Here is a 24,860-nt window from a genome sequence, read left to right on the forward strand (position 1 = left end):
TCGGCCGTCTCTGTCATTCCACCTTAACCAGTACAAACGGCTCACTGCGTTGCCAGCATTTCATTTATTCTTGTTTGGGATAGGATAGGGTTATCTCTCTCACAGAAGTCGTTGGGAGTGGGAAGCTAAACAGGAAACAGGTTTGTAGGAAAAGGTGCATATATCATGTATAAATATCAAAATATTAGCTGTAAAACCACTAGAAAATACAATATAGCAAACAATGAGAAAACACGGTGCCTGCTGGGACCCACAAAGTTAGACGGTGAGGCCTAAGTCACATTTGCTCTACGGCGAGGATACGGCTGCCGTACGCCTTCTGAATTGACAGAAACGTGCGGCGGCCGCAGAGTTTCTGCGGTGGCCTCAGGGTGGCCCCACGCCGTTTTGCTATATTTTAAAGTTCGTAAGGTCGCCGTGGAATTATAACGCGGAGTTATAACTTTTTTTTCATTTCTACGTTTGCCGTAGCAATTCGACAAGCCGAAACAAAAAAACTGGTAAAAAAAAATTAACCCATTCGTTACCGTCCGTCTGGCCGCACGTTCGCCTTAGGGCCCCCTGCGGTCGCCTTGCAGGCACCTTGAGGCTACCTTGCATCTGCCTTGAAAATTCTATGGCTGCCGCAGAGCCCCCTTAAGGTCACCGTGCGACATCAAATCAAAGACTGTACGGCAACCCCACGTTTTCGGTCTCCACAATTTCTAAGACCTAGGCCTAAGTCACATTTGCTCTACGGCGAGGATACGGCGGCCGTACGCCCTCTGAATTGACAGAAACGTGCGGCGGCCGCAGAGTTTCTGCGGTGGCCTCAGGGTGGCCCTACGCCGTTTGGCTATATTTTACAGGCCATAAGGTCGGCGTGGAATTATAACGCGGAGTTATAACTTTTTTCATTTCTACGTTCGCCAGAGCAATTTGACAAGCCGAAACAAAAAAAAACTGGGAAAAAAAAAATAAAAGTTTACCCATTCGTTACCGTCCGTCTGGCCGCACGCTCGCCTTAGGGCCCCCCTGCGGTTGCCTTGCGGGCACCTTGCGTCTGCCTTGAAAATTCTATGGCCGTCGCAGGAACGCCCTAAGGTCACCGTGCGACATCAAATCAAAGACCGTACAGCACCCCCATGTTTCGGTCTCCGCGATTTATAAATAGGCCGTGCGGCTCCCCGAAAAATAAAAACATATGTGACTGCTACATTGTGTGACCATGGAAATACTGCGGCCGCCGTATAATTTCTCGTGGCCATAGATTTTGGAGACCCCACGGCCGCCGTGGCAAATGTGACTTAGGCCTGAATGGACAGGCGACACGTGGTGGCGACGACTTCCACCTAGTTCCTCGCCGTGGACGTTTCCCAGGAGCGCAAAGATTAGCCACATAAGAGAAAAGCAGTCTAAGGAGTAGTATCGGGCGGCTCTGGTGTCAAGGGATCAGGCCGAGTGGGATTAGGAGTGTTGAGCGAGGGGCTCGTGTCGGAGTCTTCTGGCTGAGCAGACGACAAACAAGGTGCTGCCAAAGAAAAAGAATCGATGGCGTCTGAAGAGCAAGCCGTCTGCATGATCTTTTGTCTGACCTCACGGATTTTTAATTGCAGACAAGCCTTGGTCGGAAATATGTCCACGTAGCGAGACTGGAATGCAGTGGTAGCTTGTGCTGGGGGTGAAAGGACAATATTGTTGGAGTTTATTGGTTTGAAAGCATGTTTGATTAAAAAAAAAATAACTTTTACACAAGGTAGAGTGGATGAGGAAAATGATTTAACATATTGAAGGGTTGGAATAGGTAAGCGAGGAGGAGTATGAGGAAAGATGTCAGATAGGAAGGTTGTACCCGAGGGAAAGAATCCATGGTCGTGAAATAACTGCATGACCAACGCTCTACGCTGATCTAGTGTCCGACGAAGTGAAGAGAATGATCGCTCTGCATCACCACCTTCACCCGTCAATGCTTCTTCACTTTCGTCCCCTTGAGAGCCTGAAACAAGACCAAGTAATATCACAAGTGACAAGGTCAAAGTACGAGTGATGTCACAACCAAAAAGCGAAGGACCGGCTTTAAACAGCCATCCAAACAGATTGCCTGGGCCAAGCGACCCTAACTCAGGTTACCCCTGCGGGCCGTGGCAGCTTCGGCAAGCACGTCCAGCCCAGTGCCTGGGCGGTCGAAGAGGAACACCTCTCCCTCACAGCGCCCACTCTTGGGTGTGCTAGGTTCGCTGCCGCCACCCACGCCACCTGCCCTGGAGCGTGAACGTCGTCGCGGTGATGTGGTCTCATCTCCTGGAGAGTCAAAATCTACATGGTGGAGGGGAATATTGGGGGGGGGGGGTTATACTCATTTACAGGTCCTGTGAAAATGTGGAGAGGGAACATGCACAGCACACAGCACCCGCACATCCTCTTGACAAACTTAACGAGTTCACATGTCATGATGTCACTGCAATGCACAATATAAAATCATTAACAATGCATTCATTTTTAGCCTATTATTCTCCCGTTAGCACACATGATGTACGTCACCACACTGCAAAAACAAAGAATCGGATGTTCACTGTGAAGTTACATAATCATCATGTTACCTGTCGAGTTTTTCCTCTTCTTGCGGTAGCTACAGAGAATGGCTCGCGGTGACGTCGCCAGGGCCTGCAGGCTGGGAGAAGGTAACGCTTCTTCTGGGCGAAACTCGGGCAGGCCAGCAAATCTTTCCTCAAATTCAACATCCGACAGAACCCTTAGGAAGTGACAGGTCACAGAAGAAAGGTTGTGGTTGAAGCACCAGGTGACGGAAAACTCACGCCAAGGAAGGGTCTCACAGTGGCAATCCGAGTCTCATGCAAGTCCACAAAAAGGTTCTATGTTTAAATTGCTGAGACTTCGGTGATCAAAAGGAACCACGGCCACTGCTTAGGATTCACAAAACTACTTAATCACTTTCAAGGTTTCAACTTCACCACAACCCATCCCCATCCACGGTCCAAGTCATTCGATGTCCTGTTTTACAGTGATCCAAGGCTCGTGGACGGACACACACACACACACACACACACACACACACACACACACACACACACACACACACACACACACACACACACACACACACACACACACACACACACACGAATTATACATCTCATGTGGAGGAACACCAGAATCGAGGGAACCATAGAGCGTAGAACGCAAAGGTGTAACTGACTCGGGCTTTTCATCCAGAAAGAAAAAGACTCAGAGAGTTAAACATTTCAGCCACGGAGTGGCCTTCATCAACACTTCCTGTACGTTGGCCTCATCCACCAATGAGGTAACTGTGACCAAAACATCTGACGTTCTTCTGGAGGAACTTCTACACAGATGTCATTGGACAAGTAAGTACATAAGGACACGTGTACACTTCACAGGAACAAGAACATGGGTAGACAATGTATAAATCAAAGTATATGGGATTTATAAGATGTTTTCTCAGCATCATGATGTGAGTGCTCAGATGAGAATGGCAAACAGTGATTTTACTGGAGAACAGTGAAAGCACATCACCTGATGGTCAATGCCAACAGGTGGCAAGAGTGATTTAAAAACCATTGGAAATAAACGTTTGGAATTTGAGAAACAACAATTGGTGCTTTGCGCATGTGTGGAGCTGATGCTGGGTTCAAAGGTCATCGTGATGCTCTGTCGTGGCAGTTTCAGGGCAAACATAGAAAATGTTTCCCAACCTGGAGCTGACGTTCACGTCACTCGACTTGACCCCGATAGATCAGGCTTGAGAACTTCTCACAATCCCGAGTTCGAATCATATGTCGTTATGTCACGTCTATTACGTGCCAACGTTGAATCAATTAACAATCAGAACGAGCACCTGCAGGACTATAATAAACCCCTCTGGTGCACCCTATGGCACAAACTTCATCCGAAAGGTCGACCTGATTGTTTTTTTTTTCCTTTTAACATCTAATCCCAACCACAACAATGTAAAACATCACTTGTTTAATGGATCCCATTAGGCCTCAAATCCTACCAAACTAAATGAGATCAAACTAGTAAGGAGTATTTGCAATTGTATCAAAACAATCACGATTAACGCTTGTGCGCTGTAGCTGACTCACATTCTGTGCACATCAGGTAAATACTAAATTCAAAACTATTTGATTCCCTCTGCCCACCCTTGTGCTTTCTCAACTCTGCGTCAGAAGGATACGCGCGCCGCACGTTCCACCAAAAGGGACGTCGGCTCACTTGTCCACAGAGTCGAACGTTCTCTTGAGAGGTGGAGGCTTCACCTTTGGCCTCTTGCCCGGTTCTTCGAGCCTCTCCGGCACGTCCGTGGTAGCGCCAGAGGCCGTGGTCAAACCACATCCTTCCACTTTCACGCCGCTGCTTGGAAGGTTGGCACTCTGCTGGATGAGCGGCAAGGATTGCAAAACCAGTATGAACCAAAGACATACAAATGATGACTTTAAAAACATGACATTTTTTGGTTTCATTTTGAAGTTTCCTCAATCTAAACCAAATACAAAGCAATCACAGGAAGACATTTCTATTTTGAGATGCATGTATGTGTATGATGACGAGTTCTTTTAATCTATTGATAAGTTCACAGCTGTATTAGTAAATGGCTGACTAGTTGTTTTAATATATTGATAAGATCAGTGCTGTTTTAGTAAATGGCTGACAAGTTGTTTTAATCGATTGAAAAGATCAGTGCTGTGTTTATCAACATGTGACGAGTTGTATTAATCGATTGATAAGATCAGTGCTGTTTTAGTAAATGGCTGAGTTGTTATTTTAATCGATTGATGAGTTCAGTGTTGTGTTTATCAACATGTGACGAGTTGTTTTAATCTCTTGATAAGTTAATGTGCTGTATTAGTAAATGGCTAACTAGTTTTAATCGATTGATAAGATCAGTGCTGTTTTAGTAAATGGCTGACTAGTTGTTTTAATCGATTGATAAGATCAGTGCTGTTTTAGTAAATGGCGAACAAGTTTTAATCGATTGATAAGATCAGTGCTGTTTTAGTAAATGGCTGACTAGTTGTTTTAATCGATTGATAAGTTCAGGTCAGGTATGGGAGCATGCGTCAAAGCAGCGCATCGATGCGTCCACTTTCCGCCAGTACTCCAGGGACCTCCGTCTGCCCATCGCCCAGGCAGATTCCTGGCCCATCCCCATCTCCTTGAGATGTTGATCAACCTACTGCAACCATGAGTGATGTGGTCGGCCCATTGGCCTCCTCCACTCACGAGGCTCCCTCGCTGAGAGAATTTGGTGAGCAGGATCAGCATCAGGAAAACGAGCCACATGTCCATATAGCCACAGCTGATGCTCACAGATTCTGCAGGTATCAAATCTCATTTGAATCTCTCTCAGCAACCACTCGATGGACACAAAGTCCGACCAGCGATAGCCAAGGATTCTCCGAAGAGACCTGGTACCAAAGGGATAAAGTCTCCATCTCAGATCCCTGGTCAGAGTCCAACTCTCACATCCATAGAGCAAGACTGGAAGCAGCAAGGACCTGAAGACTCAGACTTTCTTCCTCCTGCACAGGTACCAGCAGTGCCACACCCCACAATCCAGTGAATCCATGACTCCCCAGGCCCGACCCAGACAACTATTGATCTCTGACTCACAGCCAGCAGAGACATGAATATCACTGCCAAGGTAAGTTAATCTCTCTGTGACCTCAACATCCTCACCACAAACAGGTACAGACAAATAGCAGCATCCAAGATGTCATTGAAATCCTGGATCTTAGTTTTGACCCAGGAAACCCAAAATCCCAGTGGCTCCGACTCCTCATTCAGCACCTCGAGGGCCCCCAAAAGGATATCTGAAGTCTCCGCAAAGAAGACTGCATCAGCTGTGAAATCAAGGTCAGAGATCTTGACATTCGCAAACTATGCGTCGCAGCTTGATCTCTCCGACATCCTTGCCAGAATCCAGTCCATACAAGCGCTGAAAAGTGTGGGGGCCAGTACACACCCTTGACAAACTCCAGTAACAAACGGAAATAAGTCAGAGATGGTACCACCACATATCACACCACTCTCACTACCAGAGTATCATTCAGACATCAGATTGATCAGTTTTGGTGGCACCCCACGAAGACCAAGAATCCTCCAGAGGGCATCCTGAATCACTGAATCGAATGCTTTACAGAGATCAACATAGGTTGTAAGCAGCCCCTGCCAAAACTCTCATCGGCTTTCAATGAGGACCCGAAGAGCAAGAATACGGTCAATCGTTGACCTCTTTGGTGTAAAGCCTGATTGCTCTGGATGCTGGTGCTCAAGCAGATGGTGGCGAACCCCATCAATAATTATCCGAGCAAAGACCTTGGCGGGCACTGAGAACAGCGTCACCCCTCGGTAGTTGTTGCAGTCTTGGTGATCACCCTTCCCTTTCCAAAGAGGGACAACAAGGCCCCTCTTCCAGTCAGTTGGGATGATGCCTTTGTTCCAGGCAGAGCACAGAACTGCATGCAATGACATGAGTGCCGCATTTCCACCAGCCTTGAGAAGTTCAGCATGGATGCCACAGATCCCAGGAGATTTACCCCATTTCAACCAGTTCACTGAAGCCCGTGATTCCACAAAGGAAGGTGGATCACAGTTGATTGGAGGGTCAGCAACAGGGATTGTAACACCCCTGACGTCCAACTCAACAGATGGTGGATCAGCCTGGTACAGCCGCTCAAAGTAACCGGCCCAGCGGGCCTTCACTTCGGACTCCTCTGTCAAGAGCCCACCGCCATCTGCTATAACTGCAGTATACCAAGAGATGGGCTTGGAGGAATGCAATGCGCGAATTCTCCTGTAAGCAGGATGAGAATCACTCAACACAGATGATGCTCTACCCCCTCAGAGATTCCTTACACAAAGGCCTTCGTGCCCTCCCTTAGCGCACGTACAGTTTTATGCCTCAGCTCCCTGAGCAGCTCAGCTCTGCCATTCAGACTGTCCTGCGACTGAGCAATGGTATCCAGTGTCCCTTGAGAGACAAAATTCTTCTTTGCCCTCCGGTGAGTTCCAAGACATCTACCAGCAACATCAAGGATGGTGGTGTTGAAGACACTCCACAACTCTTCAGGAACCCCCAAAGCATCCAGACCCCCCCAAATCTCCACTCAGCCTGTTCGCAAACTCCTCATCCCTCTCATCCTCTCATCCTCTCATCCTTGAGCTTGCCAACATCCATCCTAGGCTGGGATGGTACCATCTCCTGGATTTAAACTGCAACTTCAGAGTTGCTACAACAAGCTGGTGGTCAGTATTGAGGAACTGAGTACTCCAGAAGGCCCTGCAGTTCTGGGTCATCCTCCGTCGACCATCATCAAGCATATGGTCAATCTCCTTTGCCACACTACCAGCGTTGGAATACCAAGTCCAGCGATGAGCTTGTGGGTGCTGAAACCATGAACCAGTCACCATTAGTCCATGACTCCTTGCAGAGTCAAGGAACTTAGTGCTATTCTGGTTCACAGTTTCAGACGCATGGGGAGCAACACATGTCTCATAACCATCCCCATCAGTTCCAGTCGATGCACTGAAATCCCCCAAAACTAGAAGAGCATCTCACTTGGGGCACTGATAGACCACAGACTCAAGTGTGGCATAGAATGCGTTCTTCACGGTGAGATCACTCTCCTCAATCAGAACATATACAGAGACCAGAGAAATGACACCCAAGGATTGACGAATCCTTCATCTCTTAATACGCTCATTAACCGGTGTTACCTCTATTATCATTGGAATCAGCTTATTCGGCACAGATACAGCAACTCCTTGGGCCTGCTAATCATCAGAGTGACCTGTGCAATAGTGGGTGTAACACCCACCATGATCTCGCCAATATGCGGTCTCCGAACTTCAGAGAGTGCTGCAATACTGGTGTTCAAATACTTGAGCTCAGATGATAACAGAGACAGGTGATCATCGTCTCTTAGGGAAAGGACAATCCAGGCACCCACCCAAAGAGACCGCCTCAGGTTAACCCAAGGAGACTGCTGTCTGGTGGACGATACCTCAGCACCACTCCTCCACACACCACCGCAATCTGACCCTGGAATGTTACCCCGTGGTTTCCCTCCTATCATCAAAGATTGGGGGTCCTGAAGGCTTTGCCCCAATCCCGTCATCTGGTGAAATGCCCTGCGAAGGGAAGCTGCCCAGGTGGTACTTCCACGGAGTGGGTTTTCAGATTTTTTTTGTCCTTTTGGAATGTTTTGCGGAATGAAGTGTTTTACAGTGGCCGGAGTGAAAATCCTGCCACCAACCTCCTAATAAAAAGTAACCCAACTGCAGGAGGACGGCCGCAGACACAGTTGGGCACTTGATACAGATGGCCGTTAGCTCACAAGGAGCTCCTCCGCCCTTTGACAGGTTTTGTTTTTAATCCTGATGGGTGTCCATATCATATACCCTCCTCACCAGAAAACCTGGTGGAGGAGACGATTTAGTCGCCACCAACCGGACCATGGAACAGGTTCGTACAGGTTTACATGATACCTGAAGCAAGTCACAGATCTAATCTGACCTGACCAGTTGCTTTTGAGTGCTGTATTGGTAAATATTAGTTGTGATAAGTTCAGTGCTGTATTAGTAAATGTCTGACTCGATGTTTTAATCTATTGATAAGTTCAGTGCTCTGTTAATAAACATCTTACTGGTTGTTTTAGTCCATTGATAAGTTCAGTTCTGTGTTAACAAATGTCTGATTCGTTGTTTTAATCCATTGATAAGTTCTGTGCTGTGGCGGAGGTGTGCGCCCGACCGAGTACCCTTCTCGTTTCACCTGTAACCGTACTGTAGAATAACTTCTTTGGAATGTTTCTGTTTAAGGAAGCCATTCGTGCAATGTGGAAGGAAAAACGATCTCGTTTATTACATAATTTGGTGTGAAATTTATTATTGTTGATATCGATTTGTAATTGTGAAAAAAAAACTGAAGTGTGAGTTTGGTTTTCCTTTTTTAATTAAAGTTATTTTCGATATATATGATCATGAAGCTGATCAAATACAAACCCATCATTAATTGCGAGTAAATCATCAATGAATCTGAAGGTGTTTCCACACCTTCTCACAGTTGTTTGTTCCTACACATGTTCTGGACCCAATCAGACTCGTAAATGTGCAGGAACATATTTACAAAGAAAGGGGTCGGATCTGAACCCACGGGTATCCCCACTGTCTACTGGAGCATCTTGTTGCCAAATGTAAAGAAATTGTGGCTCAGGAGAAATCGAACACATTCTTTAAGTTGTTTTTTCTTTGAAAAAAACTCCATGAATATTGATTTTCCTACCAGTCTGTCCATTGCGGTTACGAACTTGTCATGTGGAATGTGTCTAGGCTATCTTCCTTTCACCATACAATTTACTACTACTCAAAATAACCCAAAGCAAATGTCTTCACGACTCACATCAGAAGCCACCCTCGGCGCATCAACCCTTCTCTCTCCCACCATCCTCTCCACAGTCTCCATAACCACCGGTGCTGTCGGAATGGCAACATTGGAGGCCGCACCCCCTTGGGCCATCCTGATTCGCTGTCCTTGTTTGGTTGCCCCCGCAACCTCCACAGGTGTGGCTGGAATTGCCATGACCAGATGAGATCCTTCTGTGTACACTTCTGCAGCTGCTTGACTGGGGATGCACAAAAACAAGAGCAAAAAAGGAAATAAAAATAAAAAGGCAATATTGGGCTCAATAATGGATCGTTATGGTTCAAAATAATGATAAATAATCCTCACTCGCTCATTGGAGATTGTGGCACCTTCCCCTTCCCAGGATCCATTTCCTTAACATCTGACATGGAAGTCGCCGCAGAAACAGTTATGGCTGTGAGAGTCGTCAATGGCTCTGAGGTGGTCAACAAAGAGGTGGAGACCACCTTGTTGAGTTGTAAAGGAGAAACAGTGGGAATAACAGGCTGAAGGATCTGGGTTCACAGGATTGGGAACAAGGAAGACAAATCGAATCTTATTTCGTGTCTCTCTGCTTTGATGTACAAATCTTCTTAATCAACCTTCTTGCTCTGAAGAGTTTAGCTGGGTGGAGATTAAGGGATAGACAGGCAGACCACTTGTCAAACCTCAGCTTTGATGGCGTTTGTTGTCATGGCAATGCTGGACATTCTCCCTGCGAGTCCAGTCGTATTTGTGGCAACATCAGATGGAAAGAAAGCTGTTCGGGTATGGGCGGCCAGAACGCACCACCTTGAGATCATCACCACAGATGAGAATGGAAATTTACAGATCATCACATGGATAATCACGATAACAGTGTGGTAAAATGGAAGGGGGCCCACTCAGGGACTTTATTCTGTCAGATATCTAATTCAAGAACAGATACCTCAAGTGAGATAGCTCCCAATGAGTTATCCTACTATACCATTGTACAATCATCAAATCAATTAATGGAAAAGCTCCTTCCACTATGGTAAAGAGCCCTGGTTGAATAATAAAGCCTTTCCATATTATAAGGGAAATTAATTGCTCACCCCGTGGCTGTGCTGTTGTTGTCATGGACACCGATGGTCGGGGAAGAGGCAATGCAGTCACCAAGGCATTCTGGGACACAAGCCCTGCGGCAGGCTGGGAAAATGGTACCCGTTTCCCCACCGCACTGTGCATTGGCTCTGCCGTTACTATACCTGCCCCTCCCAATGCATGTTGGGAAGATGGGAGCAGCAGCATTTGCCCTAACGCATGCTGGGTAGGTTGGGACAACAACATTGAGGTGTTTGAAGTGTAATTCTGGGGAGTTGTGGAAGGGTGAAATGGTATAAGGGAAAGAGGTTGCCCTGGTGCATGCTGGGAAATGTGGGGCCAAGAAATGGCTTGCTGGGGTAGATGAACACGAGTCGCCGGAGTCTGTAATGGAGCTGTAACAGTCACTGGTGGAGTATGGGATTGAGAAGTTACTAAGGCATCGAGAGCTGGAGGTGGAAAACGAACGACTCCACGAGTATCCAAGTGGCGAATCACGGAAGCCGTGCCCGAGGAAACAAACACACGGAGTTGCTGCTGCTGCTGCTGTTGCTGCTGCTGCGACGATGTCTCTGCTGACACAGATCTTGGGGCAGCGGTCTTGATGTTCCTGCCCAAAACGCCACAGTCATCCACAGCTGACCTCGTGTCGGTTGTGGATGCAGTTGAAGCTGGACCGGAACCCGAGAAAGGTGTCATGGGAACGAGGCAGGGAGTCTATAGCAAGAAGTAATATGGGAAAGAAAAAACAAATGTATAACAACTATTCATTAAAATAATAATAATACTAATACAAATAATAATAATGTCACAGTGGATAGAAAATACCACCTCTGTTGATATAGTCACTGCCTCCTCTTCTGACATCTCCATGGAGACAGCTTCTTGGCAGGATGAGGTGCCAGCCTCCATGCTAACTGGATCTTGTCCAACCTCGACATCGTCACCTGGACAACGACAAAATATTTATCTCGGCATTCACCAAACAAATACTCACCTCATATATCTGTGTTGGTCCAGAACGAGTTATGTTTGAAACATTTGAATAACATTAACTCATCATCCAACAGGATAGTGTGAAGGTATCACGCTTACCTTTCAGTTGTCCAGCCTGGGTTTGATTCCCAACCTGACTAGAAACTGACCGATTGGTGCTTCGCATGCAGAACGATGCATCAAAAGTGTGCCATCCCTCAGAGGGACGTTAAGCAGGGTGTCAGTCTGCAGGCATTAGTTTGCGGACGGTAAAGATCGCATGGTGTCCTTCATGAAGAGTAGGCGAGTCATGGCTGGTACAATGAACAAATTCCAAATTCCTGCTCAAATCAGCTCGACAAACATCAGCACTGCACAGCCAATTCGTGAAAGACTAGGGTCAATCTAACTGGCACTGCCGACTCCACCAGAAGGTAAGATGATTTTCAGCCATTAAAGTCACAGTAGTTGCAATAGATTGCAAGTTGGGAATTTTTAATTTGATCAAACAGTTACACAGTTTGAAATAAAATTATCAGTGCAGTAAATCCTCAAATACCGCGTGTTTCGCCAAATCACGGGCAACCGATTGTGTTCTGATTTAGTTAGCGTGGTATTTTGTTTCAGCCAATCGCGGTGTTTGAGCTAAGAAGAGTCATTGTCTGCATCCGTATGTACAATTACCTCCCATTATGAGCCTTTTGTTGTTTCTCACTTACCGTTCATTACAGTAATCAGACCAACATACGGGAACAATGCTAAATTTAATAATGAATAGTCATCAAACAGGAAATGACATATGGAGATCCTGTAATACTAGATCTACAAGATCTTGCAGAGAAACAACAGTTAATAATGGTGCCCAAGCGTAAAACGACAGACAAAATAAATTATGCCAAAAGGCAGACAAAGGTTATGACTGTGCAAAAAACAAACAAATTGAGTTGTTAGATTGGTTGGCAAGAGGTGAAAGTGCGGCATCCGTGGGTCGCCATAACAGGATCAATGAACCGACTGCGGTAAAAGAGAGTCAAATATCTGTGCAAGTGTTCCTGTTCAGCAAAGTGCAAACGTATCATTCCAGTCCCGTGATCCTCTTCTTGAAAGCATGGAAAAAGCGCTAAATGTTTGGATCAAAGACCAAACAGAAAAAATTCCTTTGAGTGGACAGGTGTACGGTTGAAACCATTGCGGATATACTGCTTTGAGTGGACAGGTGATACGGGATGCATCATTGCAGATTTACCAACACTTCCACGAGACACCTGAGGCCGAAGGCTCCAGTTCAACCATAGCAGACCATGAAGCTGGGAAAAAAATACCCACCACAACTCATCGAACTAATCAAGGTGAAGGGATTTATTCTGGGGCAGGTTTTTAACGCCGAAGAGGCGGGATTATTTTGGAAGAGGATGCCATCTCATACCTTCCTGTCCAAGGAGGAAATATCTGCTCTAGGTCAAGGTGGATACGAATCGTCTTCCCCTTCTTCTATGTATACGGCAATACAGCAGGCGACTTAGTCATGCTCCCGATGATCCAACAGCCTTCACAAGTTCCACATCCACATCTTTCTAACCTCCACCCTCCCCCTCTAACAGCATCATCATCCTGAGCTAAGTCTTGTGTTTTTTATTTACAATAGAGTACGTAATATGTTTACCCTCACCCACCTCGCTATTTTGTAAAAAAATTTCAAAGGTAAAAATATTGTTTTTTTATTTTTATTTTCATGTTTATTTCAATGTGTACATGCTTTGTGATGTGTTTATTTTGGGCTGCTGCTGACCTTGTATTTTCTTGAAGCCCAAGAACCAAACCCCACTTTTCCTATTTTTTTTCTTTTTTAAATATACAATGTCGAGGCTCGTATGAGAGCTAACACACAGAAAGTACAAGAGGAGCTGGATAGAAGAGGGGTGGGAGAGGGAAGCACAAAACAGTGTGGAAGAGAGATATTAGGAGATCTGTGGAAGGGAGAGGGATGGGGTGGGGTACAGAGTAAACAAGATGGACACTACAGGGACTATCAGGAAGGAAAGCAGGGAATTTGAGGGAGGTGGGATTGGGGTGGATTACCAGGGGTAGAAATGATTGTGGTTTTGGAAGGGGGAAGATATGAGATGGTGGTGAGCAGTTCTTTTAAAGACCTGGAGGGAAGGGTGGGATTGAAGACATTGCGGGAGTTTGTTCTAAAGGCGGGAAAAAATGAGGAATGAAAGAGTGATTCTTGATTTTGGTAGTTTCACCAGAAGGGGGTTGCTGGCAGACCTTGAGCGCCTTGCGGAAATATTGGGGGGGGGATAGATTGCAGACAGAACAAGGGGGGGGGGAGAGGCCAGAGAGTATATGGGAGAAGATAGAAAGACCACCGACCTGCCTGCGGTGAGAGTTAGTGATTCAAAGACTCAGCCTCAATGCTGGAGATACCAATGACCTTAAATGCCTTGGTTTCCACAGCGTGAAGCCGAGAAACGTGAGAGGCAGGAGCACCAGCACAAAGGGGAGAGCAGCACTTCATCAGGCTGCAGATGAAAGCTTTGTATGTGGTCAGGAGCTCAGATGTGCCAAGGAAGGACTTTGCACGACGGAGGATGCCCAGTCAGAGACTGGCTTTGAAGGCAGATAGCGAGACCTAAAAGCTTGAGCGAAAGAAGCTTGGCCCTTGGATTCCACAATTGCAGTTTTAATGATCGCGACATTTTCCAGGAACCTAACCCCTACGATATTTGAGGGTTTACTGCATATAAATAACTATTCAGAGGATTTAAATCATAAAACCAAGAAAATAAAGAAGAAAGTTTGAAACGGTTTGGTAGCTGCATCTACATCTGGCATTTAACCAGATCGACCATTATTCAAGGCTGAGAATGACCTTTGCCAGAGTCTGCTAGCGAACCGGTGACTCGAGCGCGCCCACCAATGGGACTAGACCCGCCCAGCCGCCCTTCAGAGCTGGCCTTGCGTCTATCTTTGTTGCACCATTTCCAGTCTGGGTGGGCCTTGAAGTGAGCCTCTTTCACCTGCAGCAAGAAAGGAGAGAAAGTTATTCTTTGAATCAAACCTTAAAAAACAAGTGAAACAAATTTATTTCCTTCAAGTCCACATAATTATAACAATACCTCCTATCCACCAACAAGGCTTTCATCCACAGCTTGATGGAGTGCTGCTCTCCCCTCTGGGCTGGCGCCCCTGCCTCACATCTTGCTCAGTTTGACGCAGTGGAAAACAAGGCTTTCAAGATTATTGGAATCTCCCACGCTGAAGCTGAGTCTATGGGCCTATCACTTTGCCATCGCCAACAGGTCGGTGGCCTGTCTTCTTCTGCCTCATTTCTGGTCTTGCACCCTCTGCCCTCTCCATACTTTGTTCCCCCAGGTATCGGCAGGACGCATGTGGTCCACCAGCAACCCCCTCCTCGTGAAACTGCTGAAATCCAGAACCATTGCTCACCTCCACTTATTTATTCCTCTACTCCCCCCCCCCACCCACACCGGTGGAACCACCAACCACACCCTCTTCAATCTCATCTTTCTCTCCAGATCTTCAAGACAGCTATTCACCATAATCTCAGGTCATTCCCCATCCAAAACCATTATCTTTTCTACACACGTTAAACCACCCAACACCCTTCCCAAAATTTTGCTTATGTATCCATGATGTGCACCCCCTTGCATTCTCCCTTACCTGCAATCCCTTGTTTGTCCGTCTCCATCTACTTTTTCCCTATGCCCTGCTGTCGGCATTTCCCCTTTCTCCTGCTCTTCCCTTTGTTATGTCGTGTCCCGATCTGTTTCATGTCTGAGCTCTTCCACAAGCTTAGCCCATGTATTAAAAAAAAACAAACAAAAAAAAAACAGTGTGGGTTCAATATCATGTTATGGTATCCGTATTTTAACGACATCCAGATAATAAAGATCGATTCCGCTCCTTTCAAGCATTTATGGAAGCAAACTCGAGGAACTGCTGCAGTTAGAGCTTCACAGCAAGCATGTGACCCTCAAGTCAGATCATTTGGACCTGGCACTGGTGCAGCTCAAATATTTCAGGTGAATGAACACCCTCCAATGCATGCAGTGCCATTGGATTCATCGATTGGAGAATTGACATCAAAATGTCGGCACATCAACATGTTTCACTCGTCTTCGCTCGAGGAAATAAAAGATGAAACTTCAAAGGCTTAATAAAAGACAACAAGTCGATCAATGGTTGAAAAGCGGATCATCTGACACGGGGGAAGTTTAAAAAGGAAAGATGACACGGTGCAAACAACAAAAATGGAAACACAAGGTGTGGGAAGGTAGGTACCTGAGAGGCCAGTTCATGGTACTGCTGTTTTTCACGTGCCCCCAGTGCATACCACCATTCTCCAAGAATCTTTGAAACGGTGCGGTTATCCTGATTCGGGTGGCGAGCGTGGACTAGGGCGCGGTGTCTTTTGCTGAAAATCATGAATGCGTTCATAGGCCGACGGACGTGGTCTTTGTCCCGCTGGGGAAGGGGAGGGTGAAATGGAACAAGGGAAAGAGGTGGAAAGGGAGGAGAATGGAGTGTACAGACAGATCAAATGAACTGTTGTCATTTTTTAGAATTGACGTCACATGTTGGTGTCCATTGCAGGTGACTATGAAGGTATTACTTTAACACATGTACACCATACCAGGTGAGGCAGAAACATCAATCACTCCCTGATAGTCACTCGTGAGCTGGGTATTTACCAACAATGCCAGTCCTTGCCAACAAGGCCAGTATTTCACAACGACCCTGGTACTTAAGGCCCTGTCACACCTTGACGATTTAGCCAGCGTATGAAAAATTTGTCTAAAACGCTGGCACACGTCGAATACGTATGGGTAAGTTTTGTATACGTTAAGAGCACGCTGGCGTACGTCGTAGTACGCTGGCTAAAACGTCGTAGTATGCTGGCATACGTCGTAGTACGCCGAGCTGTTAGACAAATTTTCCATGCTTGAAACATTTCGACGTATGACAGCGTATGACTCACACGTTCCGCATAACGCTGGCCATAAGTTGTAGGCACGTTACGCGATCGTTGACACACGTTACTTGTAATTGACTCACAAGTCGGAACACGTCAAGGTAATGGTTAGCGTCAGTTTTCCAGACTCCCTGGTGTTTTTTTTTTTGGTTTTTTTTCTTCGGTATGACAGTGATGTTAACACTTCGATTTCTAGTGTGGTTATAATATAATATAATTAATAGGCTGCCGCTCAACGATTTAAATCATAACCGCACTAGAAATCGAAGGGTCAACATCACCGTCATACCGGAGAAAAAAATAATAATGAAAAAAAAACCAGGGAGTCTGGAACACTGACGCTAACCATTTCCTCGACGTGTTTCGACTTATGAGTAACTTACAAGTAACGTGTGTCGACGTGTGTCAACGATCGCGTAACGTGCCTACAACTTATGGCCAGCGTATGCGGAACATGTGTCATATACCGAGTACGTCGAGAAATTTTCAACATGCTGAAAATTTGTCGACGTACTCGGCATACTACGACGTATGCCAGAGTATTACAACATATGCCGGCGTACTACGACGTATGCCAGCGTGCTTTTAACATATACAAAACTTACCCATAACGTATTCGACGTATGCCAGCTTGGTTCGGCAAATTTTTCATACGTCGGCATACGCTGGCTAAAACGTCAAGGTGTGACAGTGGCTTCACACGTCGATGTCTCGTGCGGTTATGATTTGAATCGTCGAGCCACAGCCTATGAATAGCCTACGCCACGTGATCGTCGGCGATACGTGCAGCGCGCTATGCATAAGTTAGACTATTGTTGGGCATAGGTTGTGAACGCCGACAACACGCTCAGCATTCGTTGGTACAAGTTATCTATATGTGATTGAAACGTTCTGTGTACGTTACTAACACGTTATGCATACGTCCAACACGTTATTATACGCCCAAAACTTAAAAAAAACATCAATAGTTCAGCATACGCCAGCGTTTTACATACATTTTGATACCTTGCCATACGCTGGCTAAAACGTCAAGGTGTGACAGCCCCTTTACCGGCAACCGGGATACTTACCAATAACCCCGGTACTTAGCAACGACCGTAGTACTTATCAACAACCCCAGAATTTATCAACAACTCCAGGATCTACCTTCAACCTGGATACTTACCAACAACCCAGGAACTTACCAGAAACCCCGGTACTTACCATCAACCAGGTATTTACCAATAATCCCGGTACTTAGCAACGATGCCGGTTGAGTCATCATCAATCCGGGCAATTCACCAACAACGCCAGTATTTAGCAACAGGTCCGGTACTTAACCCCAGTATCTACCAACAACCTAGGAACTTACCAATAATCCTGTATCCAACAAGACAGGTATTTAACAGGTCAGGTGAGGTATGGGAACAACTGGAAATAAGTCGGAAATGGTATCACGACATCCCACAGCACTCTCAGTACCAGAGTATAGTTCAGACATCAGATTGATCAGTTTTGGTGGCACCCCACAAAGACCAAGAATCCTCCAGAGGGCATCCCGATTCACTGAATCAAACGTTTTACAGAGATCAACATAAGCTGCAAGCAGCCCTGCCGAAACTCTCGTCTGCGTTCGGTGAGGACCCGAAGAGCAAGGATACGGTCAATCGTTGACCTCTTTGGTGTAAAGCCTGACTGCTCCGGACGCTGGTGCTCAAGCAGATTGTGGCGAAACCTATCAAGAATTATCCGAGCAAAGACCTTGCCCGGCACTGAGAGCAGCGTCATCCCTCGGTAGTTGTTTCAGTCTTGGCGATCACCCTTCCCTTTCCAGAAGGGGAAAACAAGGCCCCCTCCTCCAGTCAGTTGGGATGATGCCTGTGTTCCAGGCAGAGCACAGAACTCCATGCAATGACACGAGTGCAGCATTTCCACCAGCCTATAGAAGTTCAGCATGGATGCCACAGATCCCTGGAACTTTACCCCATTTCAACTGGTTCACCACAGCCTGTGTTTCCACAAACGAAGGTGGACCACAATTAATTGGAGGGTCAGCAATAGGGATAGTAACACCACTGACATCCAACTCGACAGCTGGTGGATCAGCCTGGTAAAGCCGCTCAAAGTAACAGGCCCAGCGGGCCTTCACTTCAGACTCCTCTGTGAAGAGCCCATCACCCTCTGCTATAACTGCAGTACACCGAGGGATGGGCTTGGAGGAACGCAATGCACGAATTCCCCTGTAAGCAGGACGAGAATCACCAGTCCACAGGTGATGCTCTACCCCCTCACAGAATCCTCGCACATAGGCCTCATTGTCCACCCTTAGCGCACGTACAGTTTTACATTCTCAGCTCCCTGAACAGTTCAGCTCTGCCATTAAGCCTGGCCCTGCGACTTTGGTCAATGGTATCCAGTGTCCCTTGAGAGACAAAATTATTCTTCGCCCTCCGGTGATTTCCAAGACATCTTTGGGCAACATCAAGGATGGTGGTCTTGAAGGCACTCCACAACTCCTCAGGATTCCCCAAAGCACCCAGACCCCCCAAATCCCCAGTCAACATGTTCGCAAACTCCTCAGCTAACCTCTCAATCTTGAGCATGGCAACATCCAGCCTAGACTTGGATGGTGCCATTCTCCTGGATTTACGCTGCAACTTCAGAGTTGCTGCAACAAGCCGGTGGTCAGCATTGAGGAACTGAGCACTCCGGTAGACCCTGCAGTTCTGGATCACCCTCCAGCGACCACCAACAAACACATGGTCAATCTCCTTTGCCACACCACCAGCGTTGGAATACCAAGTCCAGCGATGAGCTGTGGGCGCTGAAACCATGAACCAGCCACCCTAAGTCCATGACTTCTTGCAAAGTCAAGGAACTTAGTGCTATTCTGGTTCATAGTTACAGACCCATGGGGACCAACACACGTCTCATAACGATCCCTATCAGTTCCAGTAGATGCATTGAAATCCTCCATGACTAGAAGTGTATCTCGCTTGGGGTACTGATGGACTGGGGAGCTATTCCTCAAATAATGGAGCATTTCCTCGATTGCCCTCTAACCAGAGCCCTGCGGATCAGACGACACGAAGGCTCTCAACTCCTGTGCCAGAGCCTATGTTTTGCAGTGGCTGGGAAAAGTGCAGCGACAGGAAAACAAAAAACAAGATTCTGGTATTTACCACCAACTCTGGTATTTACCAACAACTTCTATGATGCCAGTCAATCATCCTCAACAATAGACCACGATCGGACCTGGTACTGTGCAATATGTTCCAGACTCTGGTACGATTCTGAGAGATCAGTACTAGTCAGACACTTACTTTGCGCAGTGTGCGGGTCTCTTTGTCCACAGGTGGTCGCTCCTTGGGTAATGCACCCAAACTCTGAGTCCTGCGCTTTGATCCAACACAGGGTGCCGGAGGAATGCTGCACACTGGCAGAAAGCTGGATAACAGAACACAGACAATGAGCATGGATGAAACGAGTGTATACTCAACAATCCTTAGCCTTTACACACACACACACACACACACACACACACACACACACACACACACACACACACACACACACACACACACACACACACACACACACACACACACACACACACACACACACACACACACACACACGAGAGACTTAGGCCTTCTTAAAAACAATTTAGGTCACGTCTTCTCTATTTTTTTTGTTTTGTATACATTGTTGAGGCTCGTATGAGAGTCAACACACAACACACAACAAGGGGGGCAGGAGACAGAGGCAGGAGAGGGAAGGACAAAAGAGTGGGGAACAGAGACATGAGGAGATCTGTGGAAGGGAGAGGAATGGGGCAGGGTACACGGGGTATACACGATGGACATTACAGGGACTTTCAGGACCTTACACGACAGAGACTTTCAGGAAGGAAAGCAGGGAATTTGAAGGAGGTGGGTTTGGGGTGGATTAACGGGGGTAGAAAAGATTGAGGTTTTGGATGGGGGAAGATAAGAGGTGGTGATGAACTGCTGTTTTGAAGACCTGGAGGGAAGAATGGGATTGAAGAGAGTGTGGGAGTTTATTCCAAAGGCGGGAAAAAAAGAGGAATGAAAAAGTGAAGATGAGCAGTGATTCGTGATTTTTGTAGTTTTACCAGAAGAGAGTTGCTCTGATATCTCATTTGTGAGAGTGATCACCCACTGAAAATGGTTCAGTCCCGAGAAGTTCTCAACCTCATCATTAGCCACCACCTCTTCTGGGAAGACCATATCTTAGAGCCAGCCTCCAACACAGGCTTCAAGCGAGTACACTCTGGCACATCGAGCCCTTCCTCATAGTGAGCTTCTCACAACCGACAAGGCCTTTGTCTGTAGCTTGGTGGAGTACCGTGACACCATGGCGGCAATTTTAACTGCCTTCATCCACCAACCTTCAAGCAATCTTTACGAGTATGAACATGTCCCTCAAGGACTCCCCCTTTCACAATGTGTGCCCGAGGAGAGACTGATGAGGTTCCTGTGCAATCATTTGCTCAAAATTAACATTGTTATGGAGGGGTCATTCCTTTGTTATGGAGGGGTCACTTCCTGCCCTGTTGTGCTACTTCTGTGGTTTGGTTTGTGTGAATTTTCATGAGGGAAGTGGGAGGTTTGGGGGGTGGTATTTGTGATTTACTTAATGTGGATTTACATGGGGGAAGGGAGAGGATGGGATAAGATGGTTGGGATCTGTGGTTTGGTTGGTGTGGTTTTATATTGGGGGAGGGGGGGTGGGGGTCTGTAGTTTGCTTCATGTGGATTTACAAGGGGGAAGGGAGAGGATGGGATAGGATGGGTGGGATGTGGGATCTGTGGTTTGGTTAGTGTTGTTTTATATGGGGGGGATCTGTGGTTTGGTTAGTGTGGTGGTTTTATATGGAGGGATGGGGATCTGTGGTTTGGTTAGTGTGGGTTTATATGGGGGGGAGGCAATATGTGGTTTGGTTAGTGTGGTTTTATATGGGGGAGGGGATCTGTGGTTTGGTTAGTGTGGGTTTATATGGGGGGTGGGGTCTGTGGTTTGGTTGGTGTAGTTTTATATGGGGGGGAGGAGGGAGATCTGTGGCTTGGTTAGTGTGGTTATCTGGGGGGGATCTGTGGTTTGGTTAGTGTGGATTTATGTGGGGGAAGGGAGAGGATGGGATAGGATGGGTGTGATCTGTGGTTTGGTTAGTGTGGTCTTATATGGGGGGGGGGGTCTGTGGTTTGGTTAGTGTAGTTTTATATGGGGGAGAGGGATCTGTGGTTTGGTTGGTGTGGTTATATATGGGGGGAGGAGGATCTGTGGTTTGGTTGGTGTGGGTTTATATGGGGGGGGGGAGGCAATATGTGGTTTGGTTAGTGTGGTTTTATATGGGGGAGGGGATCTGTGGTTTGGTTAGTGTGGGTTTATATGGGGGTGGGGGTCTGTGGTTTGGTTGGTGTAGTTTTATATGGGGGGAGGAGGGAGATCTGTGGCTTGGTTAGTGTGGTTATCTGGGGGGGATCTGTGGTTTGGTTAGTGTGGATTTATGTGGGGGAAGGGAGAGGATGGGATAGGATGGGTGTGATCTGTGGTTTGGTTAGTGTGGTCTTATATGGGGGGGGGGGTCTGTGGTTTGGTTAGTGTAGTTTTATATGGGGGAGAGGGATCTGTGGTTTGGTTGGTGTGGTTATATATGGGGGGGGAGGAGGATCTGTGGTTTGGTTGGTGTGGGTTTTCAAGTGTGGGGGGGGGGAGGTGTGGTCTGGTTAGTGTGGATTTCCATGGGGAGAAGAGGATCTGCGCTTTGGGAGGGGGGTCCATCATCTCACGTGGGTGGTCGAATCCGCAATTGTGGAGAACATTCATGATCGTTTCGACAACGTAAGTTGTACACATGTTAACACGTCTTATCTTCCCTTACTTGCTCAACAATTTTATCCTGAAAGTGGCTCTTTTATGAGACTTCGAGTTTGAAAACATAAACAAACAAGATAGACATAGTGCAGAGCACGAAACTCGCAAAACCCCTTAAACAAATCTGACCATAAAAAATAATTGGTGGTTGTATTCAATGACTTGATCTGCAACTTCTCTTCAAAATTCAAGTCGATCGGATGAAAATTGAGGAATTTAGAAATATCACCGAAATTGTTGACCTTTGGCCTATGTTGACCTCAAAAATAATGGGTGGTTGAATTCAGTGACATCATATTCAAATTTCAAGTAAATCGGTAACAACCTTTGATTTCACAAGGAATAAAACGAGCGATGCCAACTCGGCTCAAATTGGAGTATGAGCAGACGCCACGACGAGTAAGGCCTTCCTTTAGTAGGGCACCACGAAGAAATTGAACGAGTCACTCACGCTTCATCATGATCACTCTCGGTCTCGCTCTCCAGATCCGGCTCCGCATGAACGCACGGCGCATCGCTATAGTAACGAGGCCGGCCACTTTTGGGTGCCAGAGGAGCCGGAGGGGATGTGGGAGGGACATGGTCTTCACCGTGGCTGCCCTGTCCCCCATCTTGTGGAGCTCCCGGTGCATGCTGGGAAACTGTACAGCCATCTTTAGGAAGGGCGAACGTAAAACATTGCCACAGTGTTCAGACTGCGTGCAGCAAACCCGATAACTCCGTTTGCTTTGGACATAAATGGCCGTTTCATGAAGCAGATACAAAAGGACATCACATTTAACTAAGTGAACATTAAACTTGAAAGGGGAAAAAAAAATCATCAAATTAGTGAGAACCACACAATGGAGACAAAAACACAACTAACTTGAGCTTTTATCAACAACAAAATATAGAGAAATGCTCCAAAAGTCCAACTACAAACTGTTCTTTGACGAAACGAGAAAATCTTTACGATCTTTGACTCTCAAATCGAGTTTGGTGGATCAAACAAGCTTTTCATTACAGGACACACGGAATTATTACAACCATTAGGTGAGCAGCAGAGGCCATCAAAACCCATAATGCTTTTTCATTTAGACTACAATGGCGAGAAGGCGATGACCGGTAGAGCCTTATAGAGAGGTCTCGCACCTGCAACGGCCTTCAGGCTGCTAGAAGGGCATGGTCCTTCCGCCTCCCCACCCTCGTGCGCTGGTGCCTCCGGAGTCTCGTGGGCGTACGGGACGTGAGGGGCTGTCGTCGGTGCCAGAAATGGTAACAAAGAGTGCCAGGGAAACACGGGCACCGAGCGAGGTTCCACCTGAGTCCACACTGATGAGGAAGGAAGGGACAGAAAACAAGGATACACAAGGAACCCGGACGCAGGAGGAGGCCGTTCAGCCCATCACACATGTGCTACATCTATGCCACATCAATTCAATCGATCAGTTTATAAAGTTAAATTCATTAGAGGTGGGAATAAGGGGTGGAGAGTTGGGATGCAAGATGGCAGCGGAGGGATTGGAGGGGGGGGAGTGAGAACAGTGGGGCAAGCACAGACATCACCAGGAAGTTTGATGTACAAATAATGCAAAAATATATTTATAATCAAATAGAATTACGAAAGTTACATTGTCCTTTTGACGAGACCGTCTTGTCGACATCACAATCATGACACAGATACACATTCACTGATCCCTACCTCAACTACCTACCTTTCCTGACTCTCAGATCATGGCCCTTGGTCCTATCACTGTCTCCTCTGTTTAATAATTCATCTTCACTTATTTTATCACTACCTTTCATTATCTTAAACATCTCTATCATATCTCCTCGTAACCGCCTCCTTCCTCGTGTATAAAGCCCTGTCTCCTTCAGCCCCTCCTCATAGCTGAGTCTTGCTAGGCCCGGATTCAGTTTAGTAGCCCTGCACCGAACCCTCTCTATGACATCGATGTCCTTCCCGAGTTGTGGTGACCAAAACTGTACACAATATTCTGGATGTGGCTCTCACTAAATTCCTGTATAATGTTAACACCACCTCTTTTGATTTATAATTGATTCCCCGCCGAATACAACCTAAAACCAGATTTGCTTTACCTGCTTACCTCCTATATCCATTATCACCCCCAGATCCTTCTCCTGTGTGACACGCTCCAAAATTACCCCTTACATCCTGTAATCTCTATTTTCATTGTTCTCTCCCATCTCCAACACCTTACACTTGTTCAGGTTAAATTCCATATGCCAATCTTTTTCCCAATCTATGCAAGTATCAATACTTTCCTGCATCTGATCACCACCCCCTCGACTATCCACCTCACCTCCAAGCTTTGTGTCATCTGCAAAATAAGAAAGCTTACTCTTCACCCTACTACCCAAATCATTGATGTAAACCATGAATAACTTGTGTAAAGCCAGTCAAAAATTATGGGGCCAAGAACATGCCCGCCCTCCCCCCCACTCCCAATCACCACCATCACAGCACAGTTGTTAAATAATACAACTCACGCTTGTGGATTTACTTTTGTTTCATAAAGA

General features: G+C 46.6%; 1 protein-coding gene across 2 annotated transcripts in view; it reads right to left on the bottom strand.

Moving 5' to 3' along the window:
- Window positions 1–49: 49 nt before the first annotated feature.
- CIC (capicua transcriptional repressor) overlaps window positions 50–24,860 on the bottom strand; it is a 34,332-nt gene continuing 9,521 nt past the window's right edge. Inside the window, exons 2-16 of one of the 2 annotated variants that reach the window (XM_085859162.1) lie at window positions 23,472–23,651; window positions 22,792–22,993; window positions 19,766–19,889; window positions 15,773–15,955; window positions 14,340–14,487; window positions 11,321–11,436; window positions 10,501–11,206; window positions 10,093–10,184; window positions 9,752–9,939; window positions 9,422–9,644; window positions 4,234–4,391; window positions 2,580–2,731; window positions 2,110–2,295; window positions 1,832–1,975; window positions 50–1,654 (exon numbers count right to left, since the gene is read on the bottom strand). In XM_085859162.1, the coding sequence (XP_085715288.1) occupies window positions 1,395–1,654; window positions 1,832–1,975; window positions 2,110–2,295; window positions 2,580–2,731; window positions 4,234–4,391; window positions 9,422–9,644; window positions 9,752–9,939; window positions 10,093–10,184; window positions 10,501–11,206; window positions 11,321–11,436; window positions 14,340–14,487; window positions 15,773–15,955; window positions 19,766–19,889; window positions 22,792–22,993; window positions 23,472–23,651 (3,062 nt within the window). In that variant the 3' untranslated portion in view covers window positions 50–1,394. Of the gene's footprint in view, window positions 1,655–1,831; window positions 1,976–2,109; window positions 2,296–2,579; window positions 2,732–4,233; window positions 4,395–9,421; window positions 9,645–9,751; window positions 9,940–10,092; window positions 10,185–10,500; window positions 11,207–11,320; window positions 11,437–14,339; window positions 14,488–15,772; window positions 15,956–19,765; window positions 19,890–22,791; window positions 22,994–23,471; window positions 23,652–24,860 lie in introns of both variants that reach the window. The other variant, XM_085859161.1, reaches the window with a different exon arrangement.

Source organism: Eptatretus burgeri, chromosome 16, assembly GCF_056783735.1.
Source record: "Eptatretus burgeri isolate ZD-2024b chromosome 16, Ebu_testis_v1, whole genome shotgun sequence".
Taxonomy (NCBI): domain Eukaryota; kingdom Metazoa; phylum Chordata; class Myxini; order Myxiniformes; family Myxinidae; genus Eptatretus; species Eptatretus burgeri.